Consider the following 19,295-nt stretch of genomic DNA (forward strand, 5'->3'; position numbering starts at 1 on the left):
AGACACAGGGGCTTGGAGCAAGCTGCTCTAGTGGAAGGTGTCCCTGCCCGTGGCAGGGGTTGGAGCTGGAGGAGCTTTAAGGTCCCTTCAACCCAAACCACCCCGTGGCTCCATGGTGCACACACCCGGGCACGTCCCCTCATCTCCAGCCGTGTGCTCCCATCCCCTCCTTCCCCAGTCCCCTGCTTTCCCCCACCCCGGTTCGCGTTGTTGTTCTCTGTGCCGGCCCCAGGGGGCGCTCCGCTGCGGCGAGCGAGGGGCGGGGCCAAGTGACGCAGGTCCCGCCCCCCGCGCGCGCGGTCAGCTAAGCCCCGCCCCTTCCCCTCTCTCCCCCCCCCTCTCCCCGCTCTCCCCCCCCCTCCCGCCGCAGCCACCCGCAGCCTCACCCGGCTCCGGTGCGTGCGGGTCCCCCCCCACATCCATCCCCCAGCCCCAGCCGCTGCACCCCCCCCCCCCGGAGCCATGGCCCCCATCGGACTCAAGGCTGTGGTGGGAGAAAGTAAGATCCGCGTCCGGTCCGCCGCGGGGGGGGTGGGGGTGTCACAATAACGGGGTTCAGGACCCCCCCTTTTACCGCGGGGGGGGGGGGGATGCTGCGGGTGCGCACTGTGGACCTTCGGGACGGCATCAGCGCCTTGGGGGGGGGGGGGTGTGCACACAGGGGACCCCCCCATGGGGCAGGCGGCAGGACATGGGGACAGGGCGGCCCGGTGCGATTGGGGTTTGCTGCCCCCCCCCCGTTTTTATTCATTTTGGGGGGTTTTGGGGTTTTTCTGCAGTGCTGAGGGGAGGGGACAAGGGGGGGGTGGGAAACGGAGGGTGGGGGAAGAGGGAAGCGAAAGGCGCTTGAATCTGCTCCCCCCCCCCCCCCCCCAAGCTCCTAAAGGCCGAGGGGCGATCGCATGATGGGGAAAAGCCGCTCGCCCCCCTCTTGGGGGGGGTCTGAGCAGGGCCGGGGGGGGGCCGTTGCTTCAGGCCTCTCGCTTTGTCCGCAGCGAGCCCGCTTCCAGCGGTTTTCCTTATGGATATCGGTGTTTTCCCGGCCGCGGCTCCGCTTCCTTGTTCCCGGGGGCGGGATGCGCCCCCCCCATTCCCCCTTTAACCCCCTAAATCCCCCTTTCCCACGGGCATTGCCCCTCGGGTCCCGGTCCTGCGGCGGTTCCGGGCCCCGCGATCGCTTCCTTCCTGCAGCCGCTGTTTGCAACGTCTCCATTTGGGGGGGAGGAGAGGGGGGGGTCCCAAAACGCTCCAGGCTGGAAGCGGGGGGGGGGGGGAATGGGGGGTCCCTTCCAAAGGGCAAATTAAAGCGACCCCCCCCGTATTTATTTATACGTAAATTGGGCTGAAACCGAGAGGAGAAAGGGCAGGAACCGGTGAAACTTCCCCGTGCTCCCCGCAGCCATGAAAAGCCGCTCTCGTCCCTCCCCGCGCCTCCTGCGGGATTTATTTCCGTGGCAGCCGGGCCCGGATTCCTGTGTTTTTGGGGATGGGGGGGCGGTATTTGGGGTGTAATCGGGGGGGGGGGGTGTATGTGTTGTATGTGTGTGGCTGTGGGTGACATCCCCGCGGTGGGGATGCGGATGGTGCAGCCGGGGCTGGTGGTGTGATCGGGTGGGTGGTGATGCGATGGGAAAGGGGAGGGGGGGGGGGATCCCCCTGGATGGATGGCCCTGCTTTGTTCCCATGCATCACCCTGCCTCAAGGATGGGGGGGTTGAGCCGTTCCCTCCTCATCATCGTCACCCTGGGGTGCTGCGCTGGGGGTCTGAGCCCATCCGGCTGGAAAAGCAAAGGGAAAAGGCGAGGGAAGGGTTGTTTCGCTGCTGCAGGATGAGCTTTGGGGAGGAGGGAGGTTGGCTCTTTGCTGGGTTTGCTTTTGGAGGGGTCCCCTAACCTCCTGCCATCCACCCGCTCCCAGGCCCCGTCCAGGTCTCCCAGTGCCCTCCTGAAAGAGGGGACAGGGACCAGCTCCTCTGCACATCCCTTATTCCATTCATTGTCTCTGCGCTGGAATAGGCTGGGGGAGAGCAACACACACACACACATCATGGAAATCTGCCTCCATCCTCCCCTTCAGGGTAACAAACTGCTCTGTGCTTCCCTGAAAAATCTCATTCCAGACTGGAAGTGACAACTGGGAGCTGGGCATCAGGGAAGCGGGGGTGTTGGGAAGGAGGGAGCAGGGATGTGCAGGGAAAATGCTGCAGAGGAGTGAGCGACAGGGCCCCTGAGGAGCACCCTGCGGGCTCCAGCCTTCCCACCCCTCCTTGGGCTCCCATGGGAAGCTCCTGGCCTTGGTGGGTCCGTGCCTGCCTTGAGGTGCTGTTTTCAGCTGGAGTCAGGAGCAGGGTACCAGGACCTCCCCCACTGGGCACCAATGCGGATGGCACACGGCTCTCCCCCACTGCACCAGCCTGCTCTAAAGGGATTCCCAAAGGTTTTCCTGTAGAAGATGCTCCTAAGGAGCAAGAGGTCCAAGCCTGGGGCTGACCCCCAGGGCAGGGTATCTCCCCCATGGACAGAGGGAAGGAAAGCTGGATGGATGCTGCCGTGTTGTCATGGCTCGCTCTGCCAGGCCCCCCCTCCGTCACTGCATTCTGCCCTGGCTTCCCTCCAGACCCGGATTATTCCTCTGACCAGCTGGTGCCACAGCAGGGTTTGGAGGCCCCTGAAGAGGTGGGAAGGGAGATGAGGTGGGTGAGTGTTGCAGGAGATGGGCAGAATCAGATTGTCCCCCCGCATAGAGCCATGGGGTGCGGGCTGGGGGTGTCCCTGCACCTCCCCGCAGCATCCATCAGGGATGGCTGCATCCCTTCAGGACTTGCTTTCCTTCAGCTGGGGTCAGAGCTGAGTGCGATGCCCAAGGACCAGGTCCTCCTGTTGTGCTTCTGCTCCCTCTGCAGCCACCTCCCAAGGACCCCACTGGAGAGCCAGTCCCTTTGCTCTGCTTCTGGTTTGCAAAACCTCATCCAAGCATGGAGCTGATCCCTGTTCCTAGCCCCCCCATCCCCACATCTTCCTCTACTCCCTATCACATTCACATTCCCCATCCTCTCTTGCCTCAGGGCCTCCTTGCACCTCCTTGCTCTGAGCTTCCCCTGCCCAGGCTGGTCCCTGCTCTCCTGCAGCACCCTGCAGTGGAGAGGAGGAGGAGGAGGAGGCGGCTGGGTTTTACTTCACTGAACCATCACCAAGCCGGGCCTGCTGCAGGGGTGACACCCGCACGGTGCCTGCCACCGCCATGGGCTGGTGCAAGACACGCAGCTGGAGTGATGCCCACAATGGATCTGACCCCCCCCCGGGCCCCTGCAAGAGCAGAGAAACCTCCCCAAGGCTTCTTCCTTTTGCTCACGATGCTGTCATGGACAGATGGGAGAAGCAGAGCAGCCCTGGGATAAGGGAGAACCCTGCTCCCTTCTGGAGACAGCAGGAAAACACCTTTCCCCCAGGACAGGAGCTGGTCTTCCTGCGGAGCATCCTTGCTCTACAGCCTCCTGTGCTGGAGTGCTGCCTGCCAGAGCCCCACCGAGGAGCCCCATGGTTAAATCCTACCTGGATGAGGTCTGATGGGCCCGCAGCACCCATGTAACAGCCGCATGGTGCCACCCAGTGTCCCCATCTGAACCTCTCAGGGGTCCACAATGGGACGTGATGACTTGTGGAATCTGGCTCCTTCTGAGCTGCACATGAGGTGCTGCACCTCCAGGGACAGGGGTGAGGCATAGGCAGGGGCCATGGGGACCCACTGCCAGTTGCTGGTGTGTCATTCCCCCAGGATGCATGGGGCACCCTGTAGCTCCCACCACCCCTGTGCTAAGGGCACAGATGCTGCCCATGGAGGATACTCCATGCCCAGCTCAAGGCTTGTGTGCTGCCCCTGAGCCAGGTCTGGCAATGGAGAGGAGGCAGCAGAGGGCACAGGGCTGGCTGCTGCTGGTGGGACCATCGCAGGGATGCACATTGCATGCTCCTGCCTGCACATGGTGGTCTCTGTGCCCTGTCCCCTATGGGTGGGAGCAGACCCTGAAGCTGAAGCCAGTCTCTTCCTGGGCAGCCCAGCCTCCCAGTGCCCAGCTCCGGGGGGTCCCAAGGGCAGGGAAGGAAGGAGGGCTGAGGGATACTTGCCCACGCATGACCATGGAAGGGTACCAGGAATGACAAACCTCACTTTGGCATCACATCCACCCACCGGTGTCTGCCTGTGCAAGAAAGTTGAAAGGAACTTGGACTCTTTCCCTCTAAAAAGAAGGGAGAAGAGTCTGATTCCCCTGCACCTCTGAGGAAAAGCATCCCAGGAGAGATTCCTTCCCTCTTCCCACAAAACCAACACGGTTAAAAAGAGAATCACTGTCACATGGCTTTTGGTTGCACGCTGAGAAGCAGATGCTGCGTCCACCAACTCACGGTGCGGGAAGGGACTTGGCTCTTGTGCTTTGGAGAGTGCAAAAATAGATGGAGCCGGAGATGCATTAACGTAGGGGCTTCTGTGTTTCCCATATGAACGTGTACACACACGTGTGCTGTAGGGTCACTGATGGAGCCCATCAGTTGTGTCCCTAAGGGAGCAGCAGAGATCATCAGGACCTTGCCACACATCACCTGGACCCTCTTGGTTCAAGGCAGAGAAGAACCAGCTCAGAAAGTCATGGTCACACACATAGGAAAGGGTGACTTACCCCTGGGAGGGGGTCACATCCCCTCCAGGTTGACACCCCGTGTGTGCTGTCCTGCTGCAGCTCCTCTTGGCACAAAGCATCCAGGTACAGCAACTCCTCCAGGGATGGAATCACCCGGTGGAAGAGGACAAGCATTACTGAATGGTGATGCCTTCAGAAGGGAGCTGATGTGCTCTGTGCCCCATTGATTCGACCCAGACCTGCTCAACTCCCATATCCTTGTGCACACCTGAGGAATCAGTGCCAGGAGTGGTCCCACAGGGAGACCCTTGTGAATGTCACCGCAGTTCTCCAGTGCAGGCAGCGAGAGCCATTCACAGCAGTGATCGTGCATTCCATTTCCCTTCCTCCCTTCTGGCTGTGTTACTGACTTCATGACCTCCAGGTCCCTGTTGTCCTCTCTGGGCTCTGCAGGTTTCCCATGGCTTTGGTGCATCCTTCACAAGGGCAGAGCAAATAGGAAAAGGAGCAACGTGGGTGAAAATAGCAAAGATCGCCTCATCCTCGGCTGGGGAGGAAAGGGTGAAGCCGAGCCTGGGTGGTTCTGGACTTACTGGAGCTGGATGGCACCTGGGCTGCATCATTGTCAGGTTCCCACGTGAGGAACATGTCCTCCAGCAAGGTGTTGAGGACACAGAGTGCTGCAGGGGAGATATTTGAGCCTTGTGTTATGGACACAGTGTTCTCCAGACTCAAAGCATCCCTGAGGTGGCTCTTACCTGCACTGAAGGACACCAGCCAGGCTTTGCCTCCTGTAAGTGAAGTTATCCTGTGCATCCTCAATGGGGTTGATGGCCTTCCTGCCATCCTCTGCTCCATGGAGCCTGGTTTACTGGGGACTGCTTGAGGGTGGAGCGCTGACACCTTGAGATCCCTGCTGAGGATGCTCAGATCCGTGCTCCACTACATTCAGTCGTGGTTATGTCTATGCAACATTCACACTGTCTTAAGCAATTAGTTAATGAACCAGCAAAAAGCAGTTGCCAAGTCAACCCAAACCAAACATGTTCCTCTTGGAGATGCAGCGTGACAGCTTAGAGGAGAAGTAGGTCTTGAGCAAACCTCACTCTGGGCTCCTGTGGTCCCTGCCTGCAGCATCCCTCACCCATCATGGTGCTCCTGGTGGATGTGGTTCCACTGCTTCCACCACTGGTGGAGGTCAGGGCTGCTCACTGGGTTCCAGGCTCTTTCTGAAGCAGGATAACGGGCTTGGGGCGTCCCAGATGAGTCCATCTCAGCACAGGCTTTGTGTGGGCACAGACAATGGCAGGGTTGGTTCCTCTTCCCCCACAACCAGTTGGAGACATGTTGCCCAGCCAGCTTGCTATAAATACCATGGGCTAAGCCTCTTGGAGTGATGTATAGGCTCAGGTCCTACTAGGCCACCGTGTCACCACCTTCTGGCCCTGCTTGGAAATGATGCAGTGGGTCATTTCCATGCCACGTGTCACGGTCCTCCGTTGGCAGATGGGATGTGCTTCCTTGTCCATAGGCACTGATGTTGTCTCTGCATTGGAGGATAAGTCCAGAGCCGTCTGTATTGTGTGTTCTCGGTAGATATTGGAACTAAAATCATTCCAACCTGAAGGAATCAGATGCAGTGTGGTAGGTCCAGACAAGCCAAGTGTTGAAGGCACTGGATGAGATGCACATATGCATTTTTTCCCCTGGTGAAGGTGAAAAGCTTGGCTGTGAGCATCACCCACTGATGCTAGAGTCCCACAGCCCTGGCTGGCCAGACCACCTGGGGACATTGATGGCAACATCTGACCTGCTAATGTGGGAACCTCATGTTGCTCATGGACCACTGTCCTGGTGCCAGGCTGATGGTTCACAAGAGGTGGCCAGGCTTGACTTGAGGACCTCAGGGAATGGAAGGGTCTCTTGCTCGTCCTATAACTTCTCTTGAGTGTGGAATTGGATCACAGAATGGTTAGGGTTGGAAGGGGCCATAAAGAATTGGCTTAAGGATGCTCTCCCTGGCATCGCTCATCCTTGATAGCATCAAGACATCAACAGCAAAGTATGTGCTGGCATCCTTTCTCCTGGCTGGATGTGCTTGTGCCAGAGGTGCTGCTTAGGAACTGCCCTGCTCAAGGACAGGTCTGGTATCTTCTCACATCTGGCCTTGGCCAAGCCCTTGGTGCCACATCCATCCCCATGTGCTCATCTCCCACCCAGCAGGAGATGCAGGGTCCTTGTACGGAGATGCCTGGGTACCTCCACGCTCCTCCCCATGGTGTGAGCAGTGCTCACGTCCTGCCCAGCATCCCATCCCCACTCCAGTGCCAGCAGCCACATGAGCCAGAACAGCCCCAGGGATAGGCTGCACACTCCTCCATCTCCTTTGCACCCCAGAATTCCCACATTCCACCCTTTCTGTGCCACCTCTGGGGCTCCCATATCCTGGGCTGTCCCCTCTTGCTTCAGCAATGGAGCCTTTGCACCAGTGGGCCCCACAATGCTCTTTCCCAACCTCCTTCCTTCTTTCCTTCCCCTCCCAGCCCTAGAGCAAAGCCATCACAGGGGCAGGAAGTCTTTTGACAGCCAGACCCTGACCCTGGTCTCTATCCGTGGGGCACCACCATGGCCCCTGTGCTTCACTCCACATACTTTGCAGTTGAGGTTGTTGGGATGGGATGGAGGGTTGGAGCTGCCTGTAAACAGCTCTGTTATTCCTGGAGCCTTGCTCCGGGGAAGGAGCCAAATGTGAGTAATGGAAGGAAGAGGAGGGATGCTCTGGCTGGCATCCCTGCTTCCCGACCGTGCTCCTGCACCAGTGAAGGACCAGAGCGCGGGATGGGGCCAGGCTCCTGCCTATGGGGAGAGCAATTCCTGTTCCACGTTTTTGCTGTGTGGATGACCTGGATTCAGAAGGGCAGCACATACAGGTGCAGGCAGCAGCTTTTCCCACCCCAGCTGTGCCCAGCTCCATCCTCTTTCCATGGCCATGCAGCCCCTTTACTGATGGAAAGGCTAAAGGATGTGACCAAGGGCAGGCAGGACTCCAGGTTGATGGCCAGCATCCTTCTGGAGCATCCCATAGGCAGACGTCACTGGGAAGGAGATGATGTGCAGCGGCTGCCTCCAAAAGCTTTGTGTCATGGTTTATCCCTGGGGGTAACTCAGAACCACGCAGCCGCTTGCTTGCTCCCCCCCAAAGAGACTGGAAGAAGGGGGCAGACACTTTATAAACCCAAAAAGAGCTTTACCGGGGGACCCAAGGCAGTGACACCTCAATAGTGGGCTGCACATAGCACGTGTTTAATAGCATAGAAACATTCCTTAGCTGGGTTTTAACTGGGCATTTCACTCCCTGGTCCTGGAAGCAGAGGCTCAGAGCAAAGCCCTCCAGGGCAGAAAGCCAGGGACAAGCACCACGGGGAGGACACGGATGCAGATTCTCCCTTAGGATCGGCGGGGCAGTTCCCAGCACATCCCTGCTGTGCGAGGGGTGATGCTTCACACACCGGGGTACAAAAGGGACCTTCAGGGACCCCGCAGTGCAGATGTTTTGCAGCACATGTGTCTGGCAGGAGGGCAAATACTGATTCTAGCAAGGCTTGAAACCCCCTATCCCCCAGTCCAGCCCCACAAGGGACACCCACTGCACCCCACTCCTCACATGGCCTTAACCTGAGCCCCACAGGGAGCAGCCCCACCGGCACCCCATGGTGTATAGGTGCAGGGTGGCCATAGGGCCGAGGGGTGCGGGGGGACCCCCGGCTGCTGCTGTCCCTGTTGGTTGCATAAACCCGGCCAGCGCAGGAGGTGAAATGGGATTTGGGGGATTACAAGGACCAGGCTGAGGCCGCTTGAGTCTTGTTTCTAAAAGGAGCTCTTAAGCCCTTGTTGTTTTCCTGGTGCTTCAGATTAGGGCTGAGATATGGAGGGGGGTGGGACCCCCCCACAGTGATCCCATAGCTCCCCACTTGCTGTGGGCTCTGCTGTTAGTGCCAGATGAGATAGAAACAGGGCTGGGGGTGATCAGCCCTCCCTGGGTACCCCAAACCCATCCCCATCTCCTGCCCCATCCCTAGGAAAGGTGCTGGGGAGTGGGGCTCACCATGGGTTGGGGGTTCAGCGCCTCCCATGCTGCTGTCAGCAGGTCCTGGGGTGCAAAAGTGGGGGCTTGGGGTGCTCACCCTGCCCTGTGCTCCTTTCCTTGCAGAGATTATGCACGATGTGATCCGGAAAGTGAAGAAGAAGGGAGAATGGAAGGTGAGCATCAACCCCTGCAAGGGGGAGAGGACAGGAGGAGGAAGCAGGGAGTAGGTTGAGGCAGGGAGCCCCTGAGGATGGGCAAGGGATGAGGAAGGAATGGGACAAAGATGGGGAAGGGATGGGAAAGGGGAGCTTGTGGCTGCCCCCAGTGCCCCAGCTCACAGCCCTCTCTGCAGGTGCTGGTGGTGGACCAGCTCAGCATGCGGATGCTCTCCTCCTGCTGCAAGATGACCGACATCATGACCGAGGGCATAACAAGTGAGTAACCAGCTCCCAGCCCAGCAAACCTCACTGTGGGAAAGGCAAAACCTCCCTCTTGGGCCTGCAGAGACATCTCCAGGCTGGCACAAGCCAGTCCATCCATGCCCATCCCACTTGGGATGGAGCCGTGCTACCTCCCATTGCTCATGGACCACTGTCCTGGTGCCAGGTTCACAGCCTCCCTCCTTACCCACTGGGGCTGGAGGAGCCCAGACACCTCATTCCCTGGTGGTATCTCAGTCTGAGGAGGAGACAAGGTGTTATCTTCTAAATAGCTCCCTGCAGCACTCAGAAAGCAGCAGAACACCCTAGGCTGTGCACTGGGAGGTTTTGCCCCAGCCTGGGTACCACAGAAGCATCACCTGCCCCGGCCGGTCCCCTCCGGGTGAGGGATGTGAGAATAACCCAAAGCAACAGCAGGATGGGAGCACACAGACAAATCCACTGCTTACCAGTACCTCCACACAGCCCCAGGGGTTGGGACTCCTGGGTGGGCAGTGGTGAGGGGTGTTGCAGGGCCGGTGGGATGTCCAACAGCTCCTGCCCTCGCCCATCCCTGCCATGGTCCTTGTTTTCCCCCTCTCCAGTTGTGGAAGACATCAACAAGCGCCGGGAGCCGCTGCCCAGCCTGGAGGCCGTGTACCTCATCACCCCCTCCGAGAAGGTGAATACACAGTGTGGGGCTGGGGGAGGCAGTGGGTTGCCCACGTGGGGCCCATAGGGAGCATCTTGGCTCCAGCGAGGCCTATGGTGCAATGGAGCAGAGGCTTGGAGCATGCCTCATGCTGGGAGGGAGGATGCTGGTGCCATCCCCGTGCCCAGCACAGCCGGTCCCTCCTCTCTTGCAGTCCATCCACTCCCTCATCAACGACTTCAAGGATCCCCCCACCTCCAAGTACAGAGCTGCCCATGTCTTCTTCACTGACTGTGAGTACCCGGAGGGGAGGGAAGGTCCCTGGCACTAAAGGCATGCAGGGATGCTGGGATGCTGAGCTCCTCCTCTCCCTCCCCTCACAGCCTGCCCCGATGCCCTCTTCAATGAGCTGGTGAAATCCCGTGCTGCCAAGGTCATCAAGACCCTGACGGAGATCAACATTGCCTTCCTCCCTTCCGAGTCCCAGGTGAGGCCGGGATGGGGCAGCCAGGGGATGCTCACGCTCTTCCTCCAGCCCCTCAGGGTCTGTGTCACAGCCTCACACCCCAGGCTGGCTCCTCAGCCCCTGCTCAGCCCTTCCTCCCTGTCTGCTTTGATTACTTGCCGGGGCTGTTGATCCCTGTTGGGGATTTAGCAGGGAGCCAGCCCGCCTGGGTGAGTGGATGCGATGAGGGGGACTGCAGGGACAGATGGTGCTGGACCTGCTGGTGCCATTCACCCTTCAGTGTTTGGGGGGGGACAGCGGGTGGAAGATGAGCTCCTGGCTTGTCCAGTTCTGGGCCCCTCACTGCAAGAGAGACATTGAGGTGCTGAAGCAGGGCCAGAGAAGGGCAACGGAGCTGGTGCAGGGCCTGGAGCACAAGTGTGATGGGGAAGGGCTGAGGGACCTGGGGGGTTCAGTGTGGAGAAGAGAAGGCTCAAGGGGGACCTGATTGCTGCCTACAAGTGCCTGACAGGAGGATGGAGCCAGGAGGGGCTGGGCTCTGCTCCCAAGGAACAAGGGATGGGACAAGAGGAAACGGCCTCAAGCTGCCCCAGGGCAGGTTTAGATGGAGCTGAGGAACAATTCCTGCCCCAGGGGGTGCTCAGGCATTGGAACAGGCTGCCCAGGGCAGGGCTGCAGTCACCGTCCCTGCAAGTGTTCACACAGCGTGGAGACGAGGCCTCAGTGCCATGGGTCAGTGGTGGCCTTGGCAGTGCTGGGAACGGTTGGACTGGATGGGCTTAAAGGCCTTTTCCAACCTGGCTGGTTCTGTGATCTCTACACGCAGCCAAACTGGCTTCTGGTCTTTACCAGGGGAGCAGCGTGTCCCCAGGTCTCTGCCCCTGCTTGGGGCAAACGAGTGCTGTGGGAATGCCTCTGCTCACGTTGCGTGTGGGTAAGGACCATGCCACGGAGCTGGGGAAGACCCCGGGGACCACAGAAAGCCCAAAGGATGCTCCGAGCATCCCTGAGCTCAGCTGGGGTTAAATCCAGTTCCCAAACCCACCGGGGCTGCTCCCCCCCGCTCTGACCCCGCTCCTGCTGCTCCTCCAGGTTTACTCCCTGGATTCAGCTGATTCCTTCCAGAGCTTCTACAGCCCACACAAGGCGCAGATGAAGAACCCGATCCTGGAGCGCCTGGCGGAGCAGATCGCCACGCTCTGCGCCACGCTGAAGGAGTACCCGGCTGTGCGGTACCGGGGGTAAGGACAGCACCCACTGCACCCCCTGTGCCCCTGCACCCCCTATGGACATGGGGACACGTCCTCATCCCCAGCACAGCGGAGCTGGGGCCATGCTGAGCGTGGGACATGGATGTGGCTAAGGACAGTGTGGGGATGGAGGAGATGGGGATGCAGTGCTCAGTGTAAAAGTGCCACAGACTTAAGGATGCTCTTGGAGATGGGTTGGGATCCTAAAACCCAAGTGGAGCACTCCAAGGGGAGGTGGGATTAGGCAACAAAACTCGCTGAGGTGCCTCCTCTCCCATGAGCAAAGGGAAACCAGCATCTCCTCCCCATCCCATGCCACTGCCCCCGGGAGCTGACCTCTCCCTCTGCTTCCCGCAGGGATTACAAGGACAACGCCATGCTGGCACAGCTCATCCAGGACAAGCTGGATGCTTACAAAGCTGATGACCCCACCATGGGTGAGGTGAGCAGGGACGAGGGGAGGATGCTCGGGTGATGCTTCACTCCTAAAGTCCCACTGGAGCTCTCAGTCGCAGTCACAGACCCCAAGTGGGGACCCCAAAGTGTCCCTGGCATCCCCCAACTGCCTGTGGGGCTGGAGGAGCCCCTGGCCCCACTGCTGATGGTTCCCCCCGTTCTGCAGGGTCCAGACAAGGCTCGTTCCCAGCTTCTCATCCTGGACCGTGGCTTTGACCCTGCGTCCCCGGTGCTCCATGAACTGACTTTCCAAGCCATGAGCTACGACCTGCTGCCCATCGAGAATGATGTCTACAAGTGAGTGCAGTGCTGCTGGCCCCAGAGTCCCCATGGTCCCACCCTGGGCATGAGGGGCAGTGGGATGCTCATCCCTCCATCCGTCACAAGCCATTGGTTGGGGGAAACCATTCCCGCCTGCAGCATGGCAGGGAATGATGGGTGGCAGTGATGCAAAAGGGGCTTTTCTTGCCTTCAACCCATGGCTTCTTCCTAATGTTTAGCAGCTGAAGGGGAGATGTGAAACTGAGTTGAAGCAACTTCACCCCAGAGCCAAGAAGAGCCCCATGTCATAGAGTCATGGCATGGTTTGGTTTGGAAGGGACCTTAAAGCTCCTCCGGCTCCAACCCCTGCCACGGGCAGGGACACCTTCCACTAGAGCAGCTTGCTCCAAGCCCCTGTGTCCAACCTGGCCTTGAGCACTGCCAGGGATGGGGCAGCCACAGCTTCTCTGGGCACCCTGGTCCCCCACCTCCTTTGAGCCCAGGCACCAAGGGGACATCACATCCCTACAGGCCCCACTGTGATGCTCCCTGTCCTCTTCCCAGGTACGAGACCAGTGGCATTGGGGAAGCCCGGATTAAGGAGGTTCTCCTGGATGAGGATGACGACCTGTGGGTCACCCTGCGCCATAAGCACATCGCCGAGGTGTCGCAGTGAGTGTCCCTGCTTGCTGGCATTGCCACACAGCCCTGTTGGTGTCCCTGCTCCCTGACAGCGCTGTCCTCCTCTCCCCAGGGAGGTGACCCGGTCCCTGAAGGAGTTTTCTTCCAGCAAGAGGATGAACACAGGCGATAAGGTGACAACTGCATCCGCCAAGCTGGCAACGGGCACATGGGGGTCTCCTGGGGGACACCCGATGGGGACCTCTGCAAAGGGTGCTCAGGTCTCCTGACGGGGGGAGATGGCTCTGGGGTGCTGGACCCGGGTCCTAGGTTTGGAGGAAGGAGGTGACTTTGGGGTCAGTTTGCCCCTGGTATGAGGGCCATGTGGGTGCCTCTGGTTCCCTGAGCTGGTGGCAGTGAGGGGGCCGTGGTGAAAACAGGATGTAAAAGTGGCCAGAAGCTGGAAGCTCCATCTCAGCCTCAACCAAGCACACTTGGGGGGCAGAGGAGGGTCCTCAGGGGGGTTCTCCCCCCATCACTGCAGTTTGCGGAGCTGCCAATGGCAGGTCACCCCCTCCCTGCTCCTGGTCCCCCAGGGTGAGTGACCGTGGCTCCTTCCCTTGCAGACCACCATGAGAGACCTGTCCCAGATGCTGAAGAAGATGCCGCAGTACCAGAAGGAGCTCAGCAAGGTACGAGGAGGGTGGGATGTCCATGCAGAGAGCCCGTCTATGGAGCAGGCTCTCCCCGCAGGGTCCCTGGCCATAGGCAGGGGCTTGGGGTGGTGGCATGGGGACCCTTCGCTGGTGGTGACCACAGGACTCGTGTCTCCCCAGTACTCAACCCACCTTCACCTGGCTGAGGACTGCATGAAGCACTACCAGGGCACGGTGGACAAGCTGTGCCGAGTCGAACAGGTACCACCAGCCCCACATCCCCAGTGGGGACAACTGGAGCTGGGAGCTCCTGCCCCGCAGCTCAGCACTGAGCCGTGGGCTGAGGGATGCTGTGTGTTATCTGCAGGACCTGGCCATGGGCACCGATGCGGAAGGAGAGAAGATCAAGGACCCCATGAGGGCCATTGTCCCCATCCTGCTGGATGGGAATGTCAGCACCTATGACAAGATCCGCATCATCTTGCTCTACATCTTCCTGAAGAATGGTGAGGAGGACACATGGACAGTGGTGGCGAGCAGCTCAGGGTTCAACCAACATAAGCCACATGGAAAAGCTTCTGTCACCCTTTACAAGGCTCATGCTGGAGGGAGAGGCCCCATATCCCCAACCACCACCGGTCCCACTGTCCTGGGGTGGCAGTGGAGGGGCTGTGTCCCTCATGGGGAGGTGTTTCTCAGGAGGACACCATCTCCCTGTTTCATTTCCAGGTATCACTGAGGAAAACCTGAACAAGCTGATCCAGCACGCTCAGATCCCAGCTGAGGACAGCGAGATCATCACCAACATGGCCCACCTCGGGGTGCCCATCATCACAGACGTGAGTGTCCGCCTCCTGCTGCCCGTGGTCCTCCTTGCGCGGCCCCCGGCGTGCTTTGGGATGTGCCTATCCTATGGGGTACCCCCAGCACCCCTGTGAGGTCCCGCACCAGTCTCAGGGTGTCTGTGTTCTCCCTCTGCCCAGTCCACCCTGCGCCGCCGGAGCAAGCCGGAGCGGAAGGAGCGGATCAGCGAGCAGACCTACCAGCTCTCCCGATGGACCCCGGTCATCAAGGACATCATGGAGGTGAGCAGCAAGGACAGGGATGGAGCAGGAGCCTCAGCACCGCCCGGGAAGGGGCTGCAGAGGACCATGACCTCTCCATGGAATCAGCCTGGTTTGGGTTGGAAGGGACCTTAAAGCTCCTCCGGCTCCAACCCCTGCCACGGGCAGGGACACCTTCCACTAGAGCAGCTTGCTCCAAGCCCCTGTGTCCAACCTGGCCTTGAACACTGCCAGGGATGGGGCAGCCACAGCTTCTCTGGGCACCCTGCTCCATGCCCTATTTGCTGCTTGTGTGCCATAATGGGCACGGTTGGGTGGCATTATCAGAGGGGTGTCCCAGCCAAGGCAAGGAACAGGCATGGCCCCATCAGGAGCTGCCCCTGGACATGGCCAGGGGACCCCAGGCACCAGAACTGCTCCCCAGCATGGACGGATCCCACTTGATGAGGCACAGACCCTGGAGCCACATTTGGGGAATAGAATAGAATCACTGAATCATAGAACAGTTTGGGTTGGAAAGGACCTTAAGATCACCCAGTTCCAACCCCCCCTGCCATGGGCAGGGACACCTCACACTAAACCATGGCACCCAAGGCTCTGTCCAGCCTGGCCTTGAACACTGCCAGGGATGGAGCATTCACAGCTTCCCTGGGCAACCCATTCCAGTGCCTCACCACCCTCACAGGAAAGAATTTCCTCCTTATATCCAATCTAAACTTCCCCTGTTTCAGTTTTAACCCGTTACCCCTTGTCCTATCACTACAGTCCCTAATGAAGAGTCCCTCCCCAGCATCCTTATAGCCCCCCTATAGGGAAGGGCCCATCCATGCAGTCAGTGCCACCTCTGCTCCCAGGCACCACCAGCAAGCAGTGCTGCAGCTCCAGCAATTCCCACAAGCCCATAAAAGCTCACCTGGAAGCCCTCTGGGGTGGCTTCGTGCCCAGGGAATCCCTAAACCTCATCTTCAGGACCAGAGGGGACTGCAGAAGGCAGCATCACCTCACCAGCTCCATAATCACCACTGAGTAAAGCAGGAGCAGGGCCCTTACTCTGGGGGGAATCCTACCCTGTGCTGCAGCCTGTGCTGCCCCACAGCATCACATCACCCTTCTCACCCTAAGTGCCCCCTATGACAGGAACACAGGCAAATTGTCCCATTAATTCAGCCTATGCAAATATATGCAAATGAATCCTGACGTAAATGGGCCAATCCTGTCAGATGCAGTGCTATGGAGGGCCTCTTGGGTTCACGCCTGCCCCTCTCTGACCCCATCTCTCTGCCCACAGGATGCTATTGATGACAAGCTGGACACCAAGCACTACCCATACATCTCCACCCGCTCCTCCGCCTCCTTCAGCACCACTGCTGTCAGGTGGGTACCGAACCCCCTGCTCCCAGACACAGATCCCTGCATCACTGACAGCATCCAGCCCTCGTCTGTGCATCTGTGAGCTGCTCTGCGCTCATTCAGGCATCCTGTGCCTCAGTTTCCCTCTGTGCAGCAGCACTTGTGGCTGAACGTGCTCTGACAGCAGCTTGGGACATAACTGTGGAATCAGACTGGTTTGTGTTGGAAGGGACCTTAAAGCTCCTCCAGCTCCAACCCCTGCCACGGGCAGGGACACCTTCCACTAGAGCAGCTTGCTCCAAGCCCCTGTGTCCAACCTGGCCTTGAACACTGCCAGGGATGGGGCAGCCACAGCTTCTCTGGGCACCCTGTGCCAGCGCCTCAGCACCCTCACAGGGAAGAGCTTCTGCCTAAGAGCTCATCTCAGTCTCCCCTCTGGCAGGTTAAAGCCATTCCCCTTGGCCTGTCCCTACATCCCTTGTCCCAAGCCCCTCTCCAGCTTTCCTGCAGCCCCTTCAGGCACTGGAGCTGCTCTCAGGTCTCCCCTTCAGGAGCCTTCTCTTCTCCAGGCTGCCCCAGCCCAGCTCTCTCAGCCTGGCTCCAGAGCAGAGCTGCTCCAGCCCTCGCAGCATCTCCATGGCCTCCTCTGGCCTCTCTCCAACAGCTCCACGTCCCTCTTGTGCTGCTGCCCCAGAGCTGGATCAGGACTCGGGGGGGGGTCTCCCCAGAGCACAGCAGAGGGGCAGGATCCCCTCCCCGAGCTGCTGCTCACACCATGGGGGTGCAGCCCAGCACATGGGGGGATCCTGGGGTTCTGGGATGCTTTATGCCCATCCTTCACCCTCCTCTTCCTCCCTTTAGTGCCCGCTATGGCCACTGGCACAAGAACAAGGCCCCTGGCGAGTACCGGAGTGGTCCCCGCCTCATTATCTTCATCCTGGGCGGTGTGAGCATGAACGAGATGCGCTGCGCCTACGAGGTGACACAAGCCAGCGGCAAGTGGGAAGTGCTAATAGGTGAGTGGGGCCCTGTCCCTGCGCCCGCCGCGCTGGCTGCTCATCCCACCTCCTCCATCCCGCCTGTTCCTGCCTCCACAGCACTGTGGGAGCTGGAATGCTGCGGAAAGGGTTCCTCCTGCCGCCCGGTGTCGCCCCTCTGTCCTTCCTCCCCAGGGACTGCCTTGGCTCCCAGTTTTCCTCTGCCCGGCTGGTTTTGGTCAAGCAGAGCTGGGTGAATGGGAAGGGGGTTTTGCAGCTTGCATTGCTCCTGTCAGCCCCATTGCGCCATCGGCAGTGGGGTTGTTCCAGGGAGGAAACGTGCAATAGGGGTGTGCAACTGCACGCAGTGACCACGATGGGCACTGTGTGGGCAGCAAGAGATGCATTTTCGGGTTGCACACACGCTGCATGTGCAGTGCATCAGGAAGTGCGTTTTCCCATTGCAACACCTGTGGGACAGGATGTGTGTTCAGCTCCTGGAGGAGCCGTGGGTCAGGCGTGGAGGACACGGTGGAATTCCTGCCAGATGTTAGCAAGGAGCTTTAGGTCCCTTGAAATTCCGCCAGGGAAGCACGGCTGGATACACATCTTGTGGGGCAGGAGCCCCTCACCACCTCAGAGGTGCAGAGCCTCTTGCCGGCATCTCATCCCTCTCCTTGTATTCCCTTGGGAGCAGGAGCCCCCTCTCCATCACCTCCCGCAGCCCCCCGGGACCCAGCACCGCTGCCCATCACATCCCACCTCTCTCTGGGGACCATCCCCTGCATGCGCCTGCGATGCTCCGGGTGGCAGCCGCGTCCTTCCTCTCCTCACGCCGGCGCAGGGTGTGGGGGGGCCCGGGCGCAGCCGTCAGCCCCGCTCTGTTCTCCTGCAGGTTCTACTCACATTCTCACTCCCACCAAATTTCTCATGGACCTGAGGCACCCCGACTTCAGGGACTCCACTAGGGTATCATTTGAGGATCAGGCTCCAGCAATGGAGTGAGCCAAAGAAACCAAGTAAAGGCAGCTTACTGATGAAAAAGAAACTCTTCCTCCCTGAAGGGTTTTCTTTGATTCCTCCTTTCTTTAATTATTATTACTGGGGGGTTCGTTTGTTTCGTTCTCCGATAGGAAAATGCTTGCAAGTTCCTCCTACCGGGTGGAAAAGCATCCAGCGCCGCTCCATCATCCCTCTGCCATGTCTCTTGGCCGGTCCTGGCCGGCTCCTTCATGCCATGAGCTCCCCCTTTGCCAGGGCTGGAGGGGCTGGGGGTGGTGGGTCAGGGTCCAGCAGCAGCATCGCAGGGTCAGACAGGGGTATGGAGCATCCCGGGATGCTGCCCACGTCCCACATCCAGCACTGGGGCTGGAGGTTCAGTGCCCAGGGCAGAGCCTGGTTGCTTGTCTTGGCTCCGGCCCCTCTCATCCCTTCCAGCAATAACTGGGTGCTGCCATGACCCCCCTGCTCCCAGCTCCAGGGTGTGATGGAGCTGAAATCCTGATGGGAAAGTTCAGGTTTGCTCTTGTGGTCCCTTTTCCAAGGCTGCCGGTGAGGCCATCATGGCATTCCCATGAGCCATGTGCTGGTGTGCACGGATCCAGGCAGGCTGCAAGGGCAGCGAAAGGCAAGAGCCCTTTACCTCCTCCTCTCCCACCCATTCCCTTCCCAGACACCCCTTTGACCCAAGGATGCTCTGTGCAGGCAGGGGAAGAGCCTGGGGGCTGGAGAAGATCCGTTTGTGCTGCCTGCCCTCATCCCTTGTGGCTTTTTGGCATCCCCAAAGTGTCCAGGAGCATCTCCACTGACCATAACCCTGCTTCACAGTCACCCCCAGCCCCTGCCTCATCCCACCCTGCTCCATGCACCCCTTCCACATCTCCTTTGCCATTCCTTTCCCATTATACCCTTCCCAAGACATACATTTCCTCGCAAGCATTTCCACTGGCGTGCGGGGCTGTGGCCACCAGGTAAGGCCTCGCTTGGGGCGGGGGGACGGGACCGGGGACAGCGCGGACATGAACCGGGGCGTCACTGGAGCATCCCAAAGCCATCACTGATGCTCCCGCTCCATTTCTTCTGCCCTGCAGGGTCCACGCACATCCTCACCCCACAGAAACTGCTGGACACGCTGAAGAAACTCAATAAGACAGAGGAGGAAAGCAGCAGTTAAAAGGAAGCGCTGCCGCCGCCGCCGCCACCACTCGATGCCGAATCCAACCTTCCCCCTGGGTGCAAGCAGCACCCGGCCCCGGCCCCGCTTTTGATCTTGTTCTTGTGTTGATTCCCCCCCCATTCCCCTCCCAGCGCTTTCCCAATCTCATTTTATCCACAGGGAGGGGACAACAGCCCAAAAGGAACACATTAAACCCGATGCGTTGCGTTGAAAAGAGGAAAAGA

General features: G+C 59.5%; 1 protein-coding gene across 2 annotated transcripts; it reads left to right on the plus strand.

The window, feature by feature from the left end:
- The first annotated feature begins 354 nt into the window (after positions 1–354).
- Positions 355–19,295, plus strand: STXBP1 (syntaxin binding protein 1). Of its 2 annotated transcripts, XM_061479676.1 has the most exons (20): positions 355–499; positions 8,847–8,896; positions 9,076–9,157; positions 9,748–9,824; positions 10,009–10,087; positions 10,178–10,281; positions 11,353–11,501; positions 11,868–11,952; positions 12,133–12,263; positions 12,792–12,899; positions 12,982–13,042; positions 13,475–13,540; positions 13,685–13,765; positions 13,872–14,010; positions 14,234–14,343; positions 14,488–14,589; positions 15,857–15,942; positions 16,780–16,934; positions 17,791–17,914; positions 18,986–19,295. In XM_061479676.1, the coding sequence occupies exons 1-19, from the start codon at positions 463–465 to the stop codon at positions 17,898–17,900; spliced, it is 1,812 nt and encodes a 603-aa protein (XP_061335660.1). In that variant the 5' UTR covers positions 355–462; the 3' UTR covers positions 17,901–17,914; positions 18,986–19,295. The 2 variants fall into 2 exon arrangements, with proteins under 2 accessions (XP_061335660.1, XP_061335661.1); XM_061479677.1 differs by lacking the exon at positions 17,791–17,914.

The sequence above is a fragment of the Pezoporus flaviventris genome, unplaced genomic scaffold (assembly GCF_033815535.1).
Source record: "Pezoporus flaviventris isolate CSIRO_AGI_PZ_B2104156 unplaced genomic scaffold, CSIRO_AGI_Pfla_v1 ptg000154l, whole genome shotgun sequence".
Taxonomy (NCBI): domain Eukaryota; kingdom Metazoa; phylum Chordata; class Aves; order Psittaciformes; family Psittacidae; genus Pezoporus; species Pezoporus flaviventris.

Bases quoted from the DNA above. Each gene is read 5' to 3' on its own strand.
- STXBP1 (XM_061479676.1), top strand. From the start codon at position 463: ATGGCCCCCATCGGACTCAAGGCTGTGGTGGGAGAAA. The intron at 8,897-9,075 runs GTGAGCATCAAC...CCCTCTCTGCAG, and splicing joins AGAAGAAGGGAGAATGGAAG to GTGCTGGTGGTGGACCAGCT. The intron at 9,158-9,747 runs GTGAGTAACCAG...CCCCCTCTCCAG, and splicing joins CATGACCGAGGGCATAACAA to TTGTGGAAGACATCAACAAG.